The sequence below is a fragment of the Choloepus didactylus genome, chromosome 5 (assembly GCF_015220235.1).
Source record: "Choloepus didactylus isolate mChoDid1 chromosome 5, mChoDid1.pri, whole genome shotgun sequence".
Classification (NCBI taxonomy): Eukaryota; Metazoa; Chordata; class Mammalia; order Pilosa; family Megalonychidae; genus Choloepus; species Choloepus didactylus.
The window spans coordinates 164,976,706-164,994,964 of NC_051311.1; the positions used below are offsets into that span (position 1 = coordinate 164,976,706).

The following is an 18,259-nucleotide window of genomic DNA, read 5'->3' on the forward strand; positions in this document are numbered from 1 at the left end:
AAGTCAAAGGAAGCAGACCTCTATCCCCCCACCATGGGGCATGGTGTCCTCGGTGGCTCTGGGGGATCCCCAGAGGCAGTTCAGGGCAGTTACAATGGCACCATACCCCAGGTGGACACACACACACACTGCCACTCACCACGACTGCACGGGTGACACAGTTCAGCAAGAAGGGAGTGTAGACTTTACGAAAGAAGCACAGCAGGAATCCCTCACCAGGGTCGGGGGGCGGCAGCTTGGAGACCCTGTGGCAGCAGCAGACATCAAGGCGGGAGGCCTGGGGGAGGCAGACATGGGAGGGGTGCACTGAGCAGACAGCCACCCCAGGAGACCCCAGTCCACCCTTGCCCTGCGGGAGGCTGGGAGTGCTGGGAGGAGCCGGCTGCCACCCTTCTTGGCTTTCGTTTCCTGTCTTGAGCAAATATCCTTGAATTTGTGAATTTGACTCTGTCACAGACCAGATAGCAGGGTTTGATCAGATTCTCCCAAATTACCAAAACATAATTATTTTCACTTCCAGTTGACTGAAGTGGCAACTTAAGGTGCGCCCGAGTGCCATTCTCCCACAAAATCTTTGAACAACTAGCAAAAACAGGCAGAGCCATCTTACTCAAACTCTGGGTAACAATTAAAGGTTGTAGTAACTGGACATGTGCCAAATCATGAAAACGCAGCTTTAAAAATGGTAGGAGAAGCTCTGGGGCCCTTGCCAGCCCCTCCCTGACAACAGAGCCTAAGAGATCCTGGGACACCAAAAACCACACTGCTGTCTGCATTATGAGAGTGCCAAAGGAAGAAGAGGGAGAAAGGAGCAGAAGGAATATTCAAAGAAATATTGGCAGGAACCTCCCACATTTAATGGAAGATTTGCATATGCATAATCAAGAAGCCCAAGGAACCCCAAACAGGATTAAACTCACAGAGAACCATGCTCAGACACATAATAGTAGCCATAGTAGTCACAGAGAGTCAAACTCTCTCGGCCAAAAAGGGAGAGAGTTCTGAAAGCTGCAAGAGTAAAGCTGTGTTATGAACAAGGGAGACACAATATGAATAAATGCCAACCTTTTATCAGAAACCATGGAGGCAAGAAGGCTGTAGGATGAAATACTTAAAGGGCTGAAAGAAAATACTTGCCAAACAAGAATTTTATATATGGCCAGACTGTCTTTCAAATATGAGGGAGAGAGTAAGACATTTCCCAGAAAAACAAAAGCAGAGGGAAACTGTTACCACGGGACAAACCCTACAGTGCTAAAGAGAGCCCTTTAGACTGAAAAGAAAGGACAGTAGGTGGTAAATTGAAGCAGTATAAAGAGAGACCTCTGGTAAAAGTGACCATATGTGTAGTTATAAATGCCAATATGATCATATTGTATTTTTGTGGTATGTAACTCCAGTTTTTACTTCTTATGAGTGCTAAAATGCAAATACATAGAAAGCAATAATAAATCTATGGTTTTGGGCATACAATGTATAAACTATAATTTGTAACAAGTCAACAAAAAATTGGGGAGATGGAAGGGTACGGGAACAGTGCTTGTGTATGCTATGGAAGCTAAGTTTGTATCAAACCAAATGTGATTGTTATAGATTTAGGAATGTTAAGCTTAAACCCCATGGTAACCACACAGAAAATATCTGAAAAGTATATGCAGAAGGAAATGAGAAGGAACTCAAATAGTACACAACAAAAAATCAACTAAGTATGAAAGTAAACAGCTACAGAAGATTTGAGGGACAAAAAAAAGGTATAACGTTTACAAAGACCAAATAGCAAAATACAGAAGAAAGCCCTGCATTATCAGTAGCTGCTTTAAAGGTAAATGGTTTAAATTCTCCAGTCAAAAGACAGAGATTGGCAGAATGGATAAAAAAAGCACGATCCACCTATATACTGTTATAAGAGACTGACCTTAAAGTCAAAGACATAAGTAGATTGAAAGTAGATGGCTGGAAAAAATATATACCACGCAGAAAATAACCAGAAGAGAGGTAGGATAGCTATGCTAATATCAGACAAAATAGACTTTAGGTAAAAACTGTTAAAATGGACAAAGAAAGTCACTATATATGTAAAAAGGGGTCAGTTCAAGAAGACATAACAATTATAAATATATATGCACCTAAAGGCAGAGGCCCAAAATATATGAAGCAAATTTTGACAGATTCGAAGAAAGAAATAGATAGCTCTACATTAGTAGTAGAAGACTTTAATAAACCACTTCAATAGGGGACGGAACATCTAGACAGAAGATCAATAAAAGAACAGAAGAATTAAACAATATTATAGACCAACCAAGTGGACCTAACAGACGTATATAGAACACGTCACCAAAAGGCAGCAGAATACACATTCCTCTCTGGTGCACATGGCTCATTCTCCAGGACAGACCACACGTTAGGTCACAGAACAGATTTCAATAAATTTTAAAATATTAAAATTGTACAATTTATCTATTCCAACCACAATCTAGAAATCAATGGCAGAGGGAGAACTAGAAAATTCACAAATAAGTAAAAATTAAACAACACACTTATAAACAACCAAAGGGTAAAAGAGAAATCACAAGGGAAATTAGGAAACATTTTGAGGCAAATGAGAATAAAAATACAACATATCAAAACTTATGGGATGCAGCAAAGGCATTATTGACAGGGAAATTTACAGCTCTAAATGCTTTCATTAAAAAAGATGAAAGATCTCAAATCAGATCCCTAACCTCACAACTGGAGGATCTAGAAAAAGAAAAGCAAACTAAACCCAAAGTGAGCAGAAAGAAGGAAATAGCAAAGGTTAGAGTGAAGATAAATGAAATAGAGGATTTAAAAGAAAAAAAAGAGAATCAACAAAACCAAAATTATGTTCTTTGAAAATATTAATAAGGTTGACAGATCTTTAGCTAAAATCAGAAATGAAAGGGGGGACATTAATACCAACCCCACAGAAATAAAAGGGATCATAAGTATGGCCAACTGCTTGCCAACAAATTATATAACCTAGATGAAATGTAACACACAAACTACTGACACTGACTCAAAAATAAATAGAAGATCTCAACAGATCAATAACTAGTAAAGATACTGAATCAGTAATAAAAAAAACTCCCAACAAAGAAAAGCTCAGGATAAGACGGCTTCACTGGTGAATTTTACCAAATATTCCAAGAAGAATTAACACCAATCCTACTCAAAATCTTCCAAGAAATTGAAGAGGAAAGAATACTCCCTAACTCATTCTACAAGGTCAGCATCACCTTAATGTCAGATCCAGATGCAGATACAATGAAAAAAGAAAATTACAACCAATATCTCCTATGAATATAGATGCAAACATCCCCTACAAAATACTAGCTAACAGAATCCACAGCTCGTGAAAAGAATTATACACCATGATCAAGAGGTAGTTATCTAGGTATGTAAGGGTGGTTTAACATAAGAAAATCAATTAATGTAACACACAACATTAATAGAATGAAAGGAAAAAACACATGATCATCTCTATTGATGCAGAAAAGGCAATTGACAAAATCCAGCACCATTTTGTTCATTAAAACACTTTAAAATCTAGGAATAGAAGGAAATTTCCTCAATGTGATAAAGGGGATATATGAAAAATCCACAGCTAATACCATACTCAATAGTGAAAGACTGAAAGCTTTCTCTCTAAGAACAGAAACAAGACAAAGTTGTCCACTGTCATGATTATTATTCAACAAAGTACTGGAAATTCTAGCCAGAGCAATTAGGTAAGAGAAAGAAATAGGAGGCATACAATTGGAAAGGAAGAAGTAAAACTTTCACTATTTGCAGATGACTTGACCCTATGTACAGAAAATCCTGAAAAATCCACAACAAAGCTTCTTGAACTAATACAGAAACTCAGCAAAATGTCAAGGTACAAGATCAACATGCTGAAATGAGTAATGTTTCTTTTCACCAGTAATGAAGAATCAAGAAAAAAAATTCCATTTACAATTACAACTAAAAGAAGCAAATATCTAGGAATAAATTTAACCAAGGGTTTAAAGGACTTGCCCACAGAAGACTACAAAACATTGCTAAAAGAAATAAAAAAGACCTAAATAATTGAAGTCCATTCTGTGTTTATGGATTGAAGACTAAATATCATTAAGATGTTAATTCCACTGAAAGCAATTTACAGACTTAACACAATTCCAATCAAAATTCCAACAGCCTTCTTTGTAGAAATGGAAAAGGGAATTACCACATTTATATGAAAGGGTAAGGGGCCCCAAATAACCAAAACCATCTTGCAAAAGAAGAATGAAGTTGAAGCACTCACACTTTCCGATTTAAAATTTTTCATCAACAGATGAATGGATAAAGAAAATGTGGTATATACATACAATGGAATAGTATTCAGCCATGAAAAGGAGCGAAGTTCTGATATATGTGACAACATGGATGAACCTTGAAGACGTCATGTTGAGTGAAATAAGCCAGATGCCAAAAGACAAATATTGTATGATCTCACTGATGTGAAATAATTAGAATAAGCAAATTCACAGAGTCTGAAACTAGAATACAGTTACCGGGGGGAGGGGGCCAGGATGGTGGTAGGGAACGGGGAGTTAAGCTTAATCGGTACAGAGTTTCTGTTTTGGGTGTTGGAAGAATTTTGATAACAGATGGTAGTGATGGCAGCACAACATTATTGTACTACTGTATCATATTTGAATGTGGTTAGAAAGGGATGTGCTGTGTTGCGTGTATGTTACTAGGGGAAAAAAAAACTTAGGTGGGACTGTACAACACAAACAGTGAACTCTAATATAAACTATGGACTATAGTTACTGATATAATTATAAAAATATTATTTCATCAATTATAACAAAGGTACCACATTAATGCACCTTAGTAATACTAAGGAAATGTGTGTGGGGGGGGGAATAGATGGGAACTCTATTTTCTGCATGGTTTTTCTGCAAAACTACAACTTCTCTAATTAAGAAAGAAGGAAATGAAGTAATTTTCTCTGGGGAATAGGGGAATACTGGCCAAGTATCTCCCTCCAAGCGCAGCGCTCCTGCCCCTGACCCACCCGCTGTCTCTGGGCCGGCTCTGTGGAAGGGAAGCCACCCCAACTCCCAGCCCGGACGGGAGCCTGCCTCCTGCACGGAGGAAGAAAGGGCTCCGCGGCCTCCCCGCGCCTACCTCCTGCCTCCTGCAGTCCAGGGACAGCAGGGCCACGAAGGCCGACATCTGCAGCAGGAAGTCGAGGAGCACCGCGAGGCCGGAGGTCAAGGCGAAGGTGCGCACGGCCGGCATGGGCGTCAGGGCCCCTGTGGGAGGGGAAGAGGCCTGTCAAGGCTGCAGGCTGGCTTCTGAGGCCAGCTGGATTTCCAGGGCAGGGGGTGGGCTCCCGCGGAGTCAGGGTGCAGACAAGATGGGGGTCTGCCCTACACCCGCCACCCTCGCCAACGCCCGGCCCTCTGGTCTACCCCTGCCGGCCAGCTCCTGGGGGGAAGGCCACCCGAGTCTCACCCAGGAAGAAGCAGATCGCCTCGGAGAGGCTGCACAGCAGCATGCTGGGGGCCACTCTGCCCAGGGCTCGGCCGATGTGCTCCTCCGGCTGCTCCCCGGGCCTCCTCGGCAGCCTCTGTGTGTGGACACAGGAACGGGGTCCAGGGCCCGGGCAAGGGGCACAGGCCCTCTCAGGCCAGCAAGGAGCTGCCCCCAGGAATGGCCATTGCCAAGAAACCCAGCAAGACATGAGGAGGCTGCGCTTGCCCTTCCCCTGCTAACTCGGCCACGCTTTCCACTTCTCAGGATCTGACCCCAAGCAATGCTTGGCAAGTTCCAGCAAATTGCCAGAACCCTAAGTGTTCATCAACTGGGGAGACACTGAGGAAACTGATTTCTCCTTACTACAGCATGCTACAGAGCAGTTTAAAGACAGGAGGTGCCTGTAATGCACCAACACAGCTTTATAAGAATCTTTTGGGTGATACGTGCAGGAAGAATCCATTCATGTGAAGATAAATAAATGAAAACACTCTATTTTCTACAGGTATTATAAATATGTATGTCGGGGCATGGAGAACATCTGGAAGAATGCACAAATTGGCTCAGGGATGATGTCGGGCAGGGACAGCGGACTAGACGAGAGTAGCAGGAGCACGGAGCTCCTCCCTTCTTACCTGGTACTCGAGAACAAAGATGAAGATGTTGTCGGCACCCACAGCCAGCACCAGGAATGGCACGACTTGGAGGATGATCAGAGAGGAGGGCACACCCAGGTAGCAGAAGAAGCCCATGGCGGCCATGACCGCGCCCAGCACCACGGCCACACCACCCAGTCCCAGCGTGGCCTTGGAGTCCACCTGCAATGAAATCAGGCTCAGCCTCTGCTGCCAGCACTCCTGCCAAGACCTGTGGATGGCCCTTCCCGGGGAAGGAAGGGATCTGGCAGGGGGTAGCATCACCCATGAGCCCACACTCTGCTTGCTGCTGTCCCACAGTGGCAAGGAGCTCACGTCATTATGAAGCCCCTTTCCAGACCTGTCCTCCCAAAGAGTAAGCCAGTGGTAACCAAAGCACAGTGTGAGCCTGCCACATAGCAGAATGAAACTTTACTTGGCCTTTCAAAACAGAACGTTTTAAAGAAACAGCACCCACTGGGAGAGCCACTTTGGCTGCCTGTGGGTGTGTCTGCTTTGCTCCATCTTTTGAGGTGCTCCAGTTACTGAAGTCTTAGAAGCCTTGATGGGGCTGTCAGCTCAAGAAGGTTCCCAGGGCCTCAGGTCAGCCCATCCTTCTGCCGCCCCTCCCGCCAGCACTTCTCACCAGCACACGGTGCCTGCTGGAGTAGCTACCCAGAGCCAGGGAGATGTACAGGAAGATGATGATATAGCTGATGGCAAAAATGGGCAGGTCCTCTGCCGTGGTGCGGTTGAGCTCATCTTCCAGAGAATGCTGTGGACACACCCAACAAGCATCATTAAACAGGCCTGCTCAATGTCAGGCCTGGCTCTCAGAGCCCACAATTTGTGGGGGGTGGATAGGTCAGAGGGGGAGGAGAGGGAAGGGAAATAATCCTCATCATCATCATCATCATCATCACTACCATTACCATCGCAATCATCATCACCATCATCATCATCACTATCTTCATCATCATTGCCATCATCATCACCATCATCATCATCCCTATCATCATCATCATCATCACCATCATAGTCATCATTGTCATCATCGTCGTCATCATTACTATCATCATCACTATCTTCATCATTGCCATCATCATCACCATCATCACCATCATCATCACTATCAACATCATCACCGTCATTATCACCATCATCATCACCATCATCAGCATCATCACTATCATCATCATCATCACCATCATCATCACTATCGTAATCATTGTCATCGTCAACATCATTGTTGTCATATCATCAATGTCATCATCACAATCATCATTATCATCATCACAATCACCATCATCATAACCATTAACATTGTCATCATCACTATCATCATCATCCTTGTCATCATCATCATCGTTGTTCTCCTCACCATCATCATTTCTATCATCACAATCACCACCATCATCATTGTGGTTGTCATTATCATCATCATCATTAAAATCCTCACCACCACCATCCACATCATCATCATCATCATCACATCATCATTGTCATCGTCATCATCATCACCACCACACTAGCTGACGCTGTTAAGTACTAAGTACACATTAAGTCACATGTGCCTGGATGAGCTGCCAGACGGCCCAGAGCAACCCTATAAGAACAGGGCACCCTAATGAACCCTGGTCTATAAGCAGGATGCTGGGAGGGGTGGCCACTGGCCCAGGGTCACTCTGAAAGTGGCAAAACCAGGACTGGGACACAGGAGCTGATGCTAAAATACCTGGATTGCACCCCAAGAGCCAGGGCACCCTGAGCCCTACCTCTGCCATGAATGTGACCTCGAACTTCCCAGCCGTCCTAAGCTGGAAGGCCCGCATCTCCTCCAAGAAGCCTTTTTCCCACAGCTTGGCCTGGGCCAGCCGGCGGTCCCCAGCAGGGTAATTGTTGAGGGAGAAGGTCATGATCAGGGCTTCTGCCTCAGAATAGTCCTTCCCTAGAAGAAGAGATGCTGGTGGGAGGCTCCAACCATCCAGGCCCTCCTAACACCCCCATGCCATCCTCGTCTGAAACCCTGCCTTCCCCCACCTCACCCACCTTCCCAGTAGAAAATAAGCACACATGAACCACACTACAGGAAAGCAAAGGGGGGTGGCAGAGAAAGGAGGCAGAGCCAAGACAGGATGACTTGGGCTGCAGCCCTGATTTCCTCAGCTCCACCACAAGCCCTGGTTATCTCTCAGCAGCCAGAATGCCCATCACCACTCCCAGCCCCCTGCCCCTTCATCTCTGCCCCATTATTGTCCCCTCCTTGGCTCCCTCCCAGGGCCCGCCCAGCTTACCTTTGTACCCCCCCACAGCGAGGTAGGGGAAGACAGGGGCCCCATAGTCAGCCATGCAGCTCAAGGCCAAGTTGGTACCATCTTTGTAGGTGAGCGGGGTGCTGAAGGGAGAGGACAAGGAGAGGGAAAGGGGCCTTTCCTCCCTGCCTCAGTTGCCCATCCACACCCCAGGCCTACAGCAAGTAGATGGGAGCCAGAGGGACACTGGGGACCACCTAACCCTTTGGATTTTCAATGCCTGTGGACTCAGAACCACTTCTCCAAACAAAATTGCATGCAGTCCCCAATCATTGAAGTGCATTGGAGCTAACATTTTTGAGTGCTACCCCAACACTGTCTCTGTCATCTCATTCATCCTCTTACCAGCCCTGTGGTTCAGACACCATTGCTATTCTTGTTTCTGGATGAAGAAAGTGGATTGGGCAACAATCCCAGGGTTCCACAACCGGTGGGGGACCAGGATCCCATCCCAGGAGGTCTGGCCTAAGAGCTTTAGCTCTCACCACTGACCTGGAGCTGGGAAGCCCCGAGCACTGCTCTCTCAGCCGCTCCCCTCCCAGGGCCTCTGAAACCATCCCGGTGCTGGAGTTCAGTCTGTGGGCCCTGAAGCCCCGGGGTCCCAAGGAGTCAACCCTGGACAAGTTCTCCATACCCTACGACTTCAGTTTCCATCAACTGAGTTATGCGGATGTACTTGGCACTGAGTAAGCAAGGGGTGTCTGTCAACGGTCACTCTGGGAGTGCTGGTTGTACACCTGTTTGCCCTGTGAACTTGGACAACTCACCTCCCCTCTCTGAGCTTCAGTTCTCTTGCCTGTGAAATGAGGATGATTGGACCATCTAAGAATTATGAGATTCCAAAATCAGCATCAAGCTAGTGTGTGAGGTCTGTCAACCTTAAGAGGCCGTGCACCTGGGACCCTGCCCACTGGTGCCTCTTGAGCAGTAGCACGGCCTCCCTTCTTTCACGCCTCTATCTCAGGGCCAGTCCTGTCCCCAGCTCAGCCTGCTTATCCCGTGCTCCATGACACACGTGGTGCCCTGCCTTAGAGTGCAGACACCCTTGAGAGGATGTCCCAGCTTTGGGCTGGGCTGTGAGATAGAAAGCTGGGCAGCAGCGGGCAGACAGTACTAGCTCGCTCATCTACTCCAGGAGTTCTCCGAATGTGCTCTGGGGAATCCTGGAAATCCTGGACACCTTCCCAAGGGGCAGCAAAGTCAAAACTAAATCCACAGTTATTGTAACGCTATTTGTTGTTTACCATGTGTACCCTCATTCTCTTGCAAGTGTACATAGCAGGAAATGTTCATTGAAATGGTTTCAGATTCCATATTGCAACCAACATTGAACAAAAGACCGCTGTGGAGTTTTCGTGTAGTATCAGAGAAGAATATTCACAATTATCTGAAAAGGCCGTCAAAACACTCCTCCCATTTCCAACTACACATGCGCGTGAGGCCAGAGATTCTTAGTATATGTCAACCAACACGTTGCAACTGACTGAACGCGGAATCAGATATCGGAATCCAGACATCTCCTATTAAGCCAAAAACTCAAGACGCAAAATGATGTACTCTTATCACCATGAGAACTATAGTCATTTTTTTTTCATAAAGCTATGCTATGTGTGCCAACACATAATGGGTTCATTATTGTTATTTTTAAAAGAATTGAGAAATTTTTAAAAAATGTCTTCTAATGTGGTGGTAAATGTCAGTAGACAAAACCCACCTTAAACAGAAGCTCTTTGGGGTCCTCAGTCATTTTTAAGTGCATAAATGGGCCTTAAGGCCAAATGATGGCAGGACATCTGGTCTCCTTCAATCCCAGGGAGCCTCAGCGTCCCTGCTGCCCTTTTAAGTCCTGCAGGGCCCAGCAGCCATCCTGTGTGTCCCTCCCTACCACAGCAGTGAGGATCAAGCAGGCCTAGCTCCAAAACCACCTAAAGGGGTGAGCTGCACCCCTCACAGGGGTGCCCAGCCCAGGGCCAGTGGGATCAAGCCAAGAGCACGTTTTACTATTCACACCACAGAATCTTATGAGCCAGTGGCCTTCTGGCCTGCAACCCAGGCCCGGCACAAAAGCAACAACCATGAACTGAGCCAGTCAGATTCCTCTCCAGTGACTGAAACCAAGAGAATGGAGGGATGTTCCCAGCTGTGTTAGTAGCTCAGCAGAAAGACCACATGGAATGAATCTGGAGAGGCTGTGATGGCCACATGCAAACTTGCTGTTGCAAGCAAGACCTATGATTGAGAGGAGGAAGAGAGAGGATCTGGAGAAGGTGCCACAGAGAGAGAAAGAGGCCTGTGCAACCCCCAAGAAATACAACAGAGACCAGCAGCTCCCCAGGGACACCCAGAATGCTTGCAACCCGAGCCGTGCTCCTGGCCTTGGGTTCTCGGGAGGCCTAGCTAATAGCCGCCACGCACCCCCTTTCTGGAGCCAGCCTTCGTCAGTCCAGCTGGCTGGACACAAAGAGGACTCACTTGACACAGTAGAGAAAGTGGTCCCTCCAGTCAACCTGGGAGGTCTGCCCCATCAGGGTCTGGTTGGCCGTGAGCAGCAGGTGCGTGCGGTTGCTCTGGAAATACTGCACGAAGCTGTTGATGCAGCAGTCGGAGAGGCTGGTGTTGTCCGGGTTGAGAGGGGCATAGCAGATGTCCTGCAGTGAGACGTTGCGCTGCTCCTCTGGCGACCACACCTGGAGGTGCCGCAGCTTCTCCTGCAGCTCCAGCAGCTCCAGGAGCAGGTCCAGGGCCAGGATCCCGCTGAAGTTCTTGGGTCCCAGCAGCAGGGAGTCATACCGGTACGGGGCCCTGTGGGGAGCTGTGAGGATCACCTGGTTGGTGCGGAAGAAGGGGCCAAAATACTGGTCGTGGAACTCCTTCTCACGCCGGGCCTGGCTCCTGGGGGCCGACCACAGCTCCACGGGGTCCGTGGTGAGTTCCGTGAAGGCCAGGCCCCCCGCCAAGGCCACCACCACGGCGACAGACACCCCCAGCACTGTCAGCGGCCACGAGGCCACCCAGGTGCCCCAGCCCTGGAAGAAGCGGCCAAGGAGAGTGTGGGTGGACAGGCTTGCGCCCTTCTTGGCATCCGCTGTCCTGGCCTTGCGCCTGCAGCCGGACACACGGGATCGTAGGAGGAAGGCGGTGAGCACAACTAAGACGGAGGAAAGGATGATGGCGACAGCCAGCCCGCCCTCCATGCGGCCCAGGCGGAAGGTGGCATCCAGGGGCTGGGGACGGGCGATGACAGGGCAGGATGCGGCGCAGTCCTGGCATGAGCAGGCTGCCCCATCTTCTCCCTGGGATGCATTGCAGCTCACCAGCTCCTCATCCAGGGGCCTCATCCCATCCCCCGGGGCCTGGCCGTCATCCCAGAGATGGAAATTGATCTCCAGAGGGGCCAGGCCATTGCTCGTGTCCCCCTGGAAGTTGAGCCAGCGCTGGGCGTTGCAGAGGGCCGAGCCGTAGACGCCACACATGGTGCCCACAGCCAGGCTGGCAGCCGCGGGGATGCGGACATGGCTGCAGGAGTCGTAGGCCCGCTCGGCAAATCTGCGCCGGTAGGAGGCCGTGTAGGCCACCACGGCCGGAAGCTGGTTGGCCCCCCGCTCGGCCACGCGCGTCACGTTGATGAAGACGCTCTGGTTGGGGCTGCAGGTGTTGTGGCAGTACAGGCTGACGAAGTTGTCGGAGCAGGCCGGGCAGCGCGTGAGGATGGCCTTGGTGAGCGTCAGGCTTAGCTCCAGGGACAACAGCTGCTCGATCGAGCAGCAGGCGTAGGTGGTGTTGGGGCCCGTGTAGAGGCCGGGGCAGATGCGCTGGAGAAGGGTCAGGTGCTGGCCGGAGACGTGGCGGGCGGGCGTGTTGGACAGGCAGGACACGTTGGACAGCTGGGTGAGGCCTTCCGTCAGCTCCGGGTTCTTCCCACACTCGTCGTAGAAGGCGCAGTAGCCCGGCTGGTGGATGGGTGTGTACGGCTGTCCCTGGGCCTGTGGGCACAAGGACGTCACCCAAGGTCCCCAGCACCGAGGCGCATGGCCGGGCAGCCAGGACCAGGGTCCTGAGGGTGGGTGGAGGGGTGGGCAAGAAAGAGGGTCGGGGCAGGGGCAGGCAGCTGGGGAGATGGCACCGGGCAGCATCTCCATGCAGAGGGGGAGATGGGGAGACTGTCCGAGGCTGTGGGCCTACTGAGCGAGCACTGTGAGCCTGCCCTGGGGGGAGGGACCTCATGGAGCCTGAGTGGGCAGGGGGCAGACCAGAAAGGGGGCACGGCCAGACCATTGACCCCAGGCGCACTGGAGGCCTGGAAGGAAAGTAAGTGGCCTGGTTGGAATTTGCACTTTAAAAAGTCACGCTGGTGAAGTGAGGGCCCTGGAGGGAAATGGGGAGGCCGGATGGGACTGGGAGAAGGAGGGAGGAGTTGAGGCTCACTGACTCCCGGGAGCTGCTTTGGGTGCTGGGGAACTGAGGGTGCCTGGGGTCACCAGCCACCCGGCCAGCACTGTCCACGTCACCCCTAGGATGCACGGCTGCACCCACGGCTCTGCTGGGGTCCTCTCTGGAAGTGCGTGGGCTCTCCTCCTACCCCCACCCACTCTCATGCAGGTGAGAGTCAACAAGTCACCTAAGAGTCCAGACCTTCAGACCTTCTCCAGGATGCTAAGGGCTCTCCAGGTGTTACCCATCCCCAGCACCTCCGGGGCTGAATCCAAACCCCACCCCACACACATCTTCAGGACCGGCTCTTCTCCCCGCCACCCCACCTGCCTCTCCAGGCTCCACACACACCTCCACCCCCAGCCACTTCAAGCCAGGATCCCACAGCAGGGACAGGGATGAGGTGACTCTGAGCCCCAGGCCTGCCTGGCCCACCTGCCCACCCCCTCCCTGACCTTTGTGGCCCACTTCAACCCCATGATCTGAAGAGTGGGCAGTTGGAGCCGCCCGGGACCCTGCACCCACACCCCATCCTCTGGGTGTCTGGGAACCCGTCATCCATCCAGAGACCAGCCTGGCCCCCTGTTGATTCTCTAGGACTGCTGGGTCCCCAGACCCCGAGGCCCTCCCTCGCCATGCTCCCTGCGGGGCCCTCACCCCAGGAGCCCCACAGCCCCCAGCCCCAGGTACCATCAGCCCCCACTGTCCCTGGGCCTCAACGGGAGGCAGCCGTGGCGGGGGACACTGGCCCCAGGACTCACCGAGAGCACGAGCAGGGCCCCGAGCATCCAGCCCCCCAGGCCGGCCACGGCCATGCTGGCTCCGGGAGGTGGTCAGTGGGGAGCAGGCCGGGCCACAGGGAGAGAGAGAGCTGCCACCTGCGATGGCCTAATGGGAGCCTCCGCCCCCTGTGACAGCCCTGGACTTACTGCGTTGGGGACCAATGGGGCCGAGCCTGCGCCTCACGGGTTCCCGACTGGTTAATGATCTACAAGCAGCCTGTCTCACCTGGCCACGTGGGCCCTGCTCCTTGGGACCCTCCTCCATGAGCCTCTTCGTGGAGTTGGTGGGGGCTCCCTTCCACCCACTTCCCAAGCGACAAACCCTGAGAGCTGGGCCAGCCCCACGGGAGCCCCTGCCCACTGTTTCTCTGGAGCAGAGGGTGCCCGGGCCCCAGGAAAGATGGGGATGGACCCCAGGTCATGGCTCAGGCTTGGCCTTGGGGGTCAGCACTACGCCTCCTAGCCCTCAGCCCCTCCCCCCCCCCCCAGCCTCTGACCCCCATCCTGCACCAACCCCTCCTTGGGACCAGGGCTGGCTGCCGTGCTAGGCTCTGAACACACCCTTTCCGTGACATCCTTAGCAATGTTTATTAATATTAACAGCCGTGATAACAGGGAGGCGGTTGGGGTGGGGTGACACACGGACAACAGTCCGCCTGGAGGGAAAAGGGCAGATCACTCCAGGGCCCAGTGGGGCACAGCACACGGCGCAGGGACCCCTGCCCATCAGGGCGCCCCGGGCTCACCGCCCCCATCCTCCCCTCCTCCTGCTCGCTCGCACCCCGTCCTGCTCGAGGCCAGGGCTGCTGGGCCTGCCCTCTGTTCTCTTCCTGAAAGGAATCTGTGTGGCCTTGCGGGGACTCTCCCTGTCACCAGAGGAGCCATGACCTTGGGCCCCCACGGCACTGAGCTGATAACAGCAGCCTCAGATGTCAAGGAGCATCTCCCATGCAGCCCGTGGTGCTATCTCCTGGCCTTGTGTTTCCCGGCCCCTGGTCTGACTTGTGGTGGGGCCATCCACGCATGTGCAGAGCCCGGGGGCAGGGGGCAGGGCGCCAAGCCCTTGGCAGCCACAGTTGCCCTGATGCCCCCAACCTTTGAGTCGGCCATGGGTGCAGAGGAGCAAGGCAATGCCACTTGCAGGAAATGTCTAGAAAATGCAAAGTCTAAATTAGAGACACAAAGTAGGCTAGAGGCTTACTGGGGGACGGGGGGGATGGGGAAGGGGAGTTCCTGTTACATGGGTGCAGAGCTCCTGCTGGGAGTGATGGGAAAGTTTGGGAAAGGGACAGTGGTGATGGTGGCACAATATCGTGGATGTAATTAATGCTTGAAAGTGGATAAAATGGGAAATTGTACATCGTATGTGTTATCACAATGAATTTTTTAAATAAAATAATAAAATAAATTCTGGGAGAAAAAAATGGCAGTGACCGATGGCTCTGCCCTGTGAACCAATGAAATCCCTGAGCCCCCATCCAGGCAGTTTCCAGGCCCTGCCCCTGTGCGCTCCATGCTGGCAGAGATGGAGACTCTGCCACCCCCTTAGCTGGCTGGCTGTCCTCCCTTTTAGGAAGCTTAGTCTGGGCCCACCCAGAAGCAGACCCAAGCACAAATAGTTTGTTTGGGAGGTGATGCCGACGGCACCAGCAGAGGAGTGGGAAGTGAGCCCGGGAAGGGGCGGTAGCCAACCCAGAGTGTGTTAAAAAGCACCCTCCTGCCCAGGACTCAAAGAACAAGGACATGGGACTGTTTATCCACCACTTCTGTTGGCCATTGTTTGAGGGACACTCCTGGAAGCTTTAAATCCAGGCACTCTGGCCCTTGTAGCTCACCCAGGGAATGGCCAGGCCAGCTCCAGGGTGAAAAGAGCCCCTGGGTAGAGCACGGGGACAGCACCACCAGCCCCTGCTGCAGGGGCACCCTGGAACCCACCCCTTCTTGGAATGTAGCTCCCAGTGGGAGCTGCCAAGGACCACAGGCCTCAGAAAGCAGGGACAGGGCTGGGGCGGTGGAGCCCAACTTTGATCGGCCCAGCAGCACCTACAGATTGAACCCATACATCTGATCTCTTGTTTTGATTTTTCTGAGACACAAACAACGTGAGAACAGCACCACCAGACTCTAAATAAAAGATGAACACTTACGCCCACAATCCCACCACTCCCTGTTTCCTTTGCCCATGATCCCTTCCAGGCTTCAACCCTGGGCACGTACATAAGCACGCCTTGGAGACATTGTGGGTTCAATTCCAGACTGCCGCAATTAAGCCAGACATACAAATTGTTGGTGCATGTAAAAACTATGTTTACACTATCCTGTGGTCTATTAACCATGCTATAGCATTATGACTTAAAATCAATGTGCTCAGATTAATTAAAATGTGACATAGAGAGACGAAGTGAGCACATGCTGTTGGGAAAATGGCGCCACCAACCCTCAATTTGTAAAAAAAATGCAAAGTCTGCAAATCGCAGCAAAGCCAAGCACAATAAACGAGTTATTCCTGCATATTTTTAAAGTTTTAATCATATTATATGTACATTGTTCTATCTTGCTTTTTCTCTCGATGTTTGACATAAACGTTGACCATTTCCTCCAGCCCTACTGACCAGCATTTTTATCACTGTGTTGTGCTCCTTAGAGTGGAGAACCTCTAGGGCTGGAGATTGGGCTTCGTCTGGGGGTCCTAGGGCAGCCATAACAAATTACCACGATGTGGGTGTTCTCAAGCAACACTCACTCTACCACAGTCCTGGAGACGGGAAGTCTGAAAGCCAGGGGTTGGCATGGCCAGCCCTGAAGGCTCGAGGGAAGAATCTGTCCCAGCCTCTTCCAGCTTCCGGTGGCCTCCAGCTCTCTTTGGCTTGTGTCCGTATCACTTCAATCCGTGCCTCTGTCCTTGCATGGCCGGTGTCTTCTCCCCATGTGACTCTGTCTTCACACGGCGTTCTCTCTGGGTCTGGGTCGCTCCTCTTCCTTTTAAAAGGAAAAGAGTCATGGCGGATCAGGTGCCCCTAATTCTCTATGGGGACCTCATCTTGACTTGAATCCATCTGCCAACACCCTATTTCCAAATCAGGTCACAGTCACAGGTCTCAGAGTTAGGACTTCAACATAAGTTTTAGGCGGACACAACTCTGGCCCATGACAGGCTTGCTTTCAATGTTTCATTATTACAAACAAGTGCCTGGTGGACTTCTTTGTGCCTACATATCCCCACCCCATCCCCACTCTTTAAAAAAAATTTATCTCTTTAGGACAAGTTCCAAGAATTGAGATTAGGGAGTCAAAGAGCATAATGTTTATGATTCTTAAATTCATAACTCATTATCTCTTCCCTCAAGGCTAGATAATCTAGTATTTATCAAGTAATTATTGGATCCTTTCTTACTGGTATCTAGTTAAGGATTGAGATAGATGATGTGCATACATTGATTTCCTGAAGGGCTGTAACTAACAACATAAAACATACCAGCAATACAAAAACAGACCAGTTTCAGAGCCGCACCCCAAGCCAGATGGCATAGCAAGATGCTTCAGGGCTCTGTCCCCCTACAGAAGATTTGCACAACCAGCAAGACCTGGCAGAAACATCTTTGTTAAAGCTCCAGAAAACAGTTGAAGGACAACAATCACTGGCTGAGAGCCTAATCGAGAAACAGGCCCCTTAAAAGAGGTAGAACCTCATGGCACCCAGGCTGGCCCTTCATCACCTTTCACCAGCCCTTTGTGGATCCTGGTTCCTGAGAAAACAGAGTAACCTTTGTGCACATCCTGGCAGCGTGTATGTCTTGCTCATCCTGTCTGGTGGTGGCCTGAGGCACTTGCGATCCCAGAACTTGCCCTGCGTGTAGACAATGGCTCACCGAGCTCTCCTACAGAAAGCTGTGGGAGTGTGGTAAAGTCACTGCCAGGGACCAAGTCCCTGGGACCAAGAGGAAATGATTTCCTATGGAAGAGGGGACACTGTGGCCACGTAAACAGGGGAATTCCTAAGTCCACACACACATATGCCCAAGATAGGACCCTTCACAGAAAGGACCGGGAGTTATTCTCCAAACTCATTGAATGGGTAAGTCCTGAAAGAGAGCACTCACACAGGTCCATATGCAAAGACAGGGAAAGATATTATTATTATTATTGTCACCATCATCATCATTATCATTATCCTTCTCCTCCTCCTCCTCCTTCTTCTTGTGAGCTCCTGGCATTCAAGAAAATCTCATTGTCTCCATCAGCTGGATCCAAGCTTAAAGAACAGACACCACAGTGTCTAAATTTCAGTGATAACACTTTAAAATACCAAAATATCCACGTTTCAAAAATGGCTACAAAACATAAAAGAAACAGAAAGCAATGGCCCAGGCAAAGGAGAAGATAAAAACATTAGAAACCTTCTATGAGGAGGATCAGACCTGGGACATATCAAACAAAGTTTTTTTTTTAATGGTCCTAAATATGTTCAAAGAATTAAAGAAAAACATGGATAAAGCACTAAGCAAAATAAGGAAGTTATAGATGAACACAAAGAGAATATCAATAGAGAGTTGGAAATCATGAAAAGGAG

At 50.2% G+C, this 18,259-nt stretch overlaps 1 protein-coding gene across 1 annotated transcript; it reads right to left on the reverse strand.

The window, feature by feature from the left end:
• Positions 1–146: 146 nt before the first annotated feature.
• Positions 147–13,756, reverse strand: NPC1L1 (NPC1 like intracellular cholesterol transporter 1). The gene is made up of 9 exons (XM_037837587.1): positions 13,669–13,756; positions 10,949–12,459; positions 8,459–8,559; positions 7,940–8,112; positions 6,811–6,939; positions 6,165–6,347; positions 5,509–5,621; positions 5,179–5,306; positions 147–277 (listed from the first exon to the last, which is right to left on the reverse strand). Exons 1-9 carry the CDS (start codon positions 13,720–13,722, stop codon positions 264–266), a joined length of 2,406 nt encoding a protein of 801 aa, XP_037693515.1. The 5' UTR covers positions 13,723–13,756; the 3' UTR covers positions 147–263.
• Between the last annotated feature and the right edge of the window lie 4,503 nt (positions 13,757–18,259).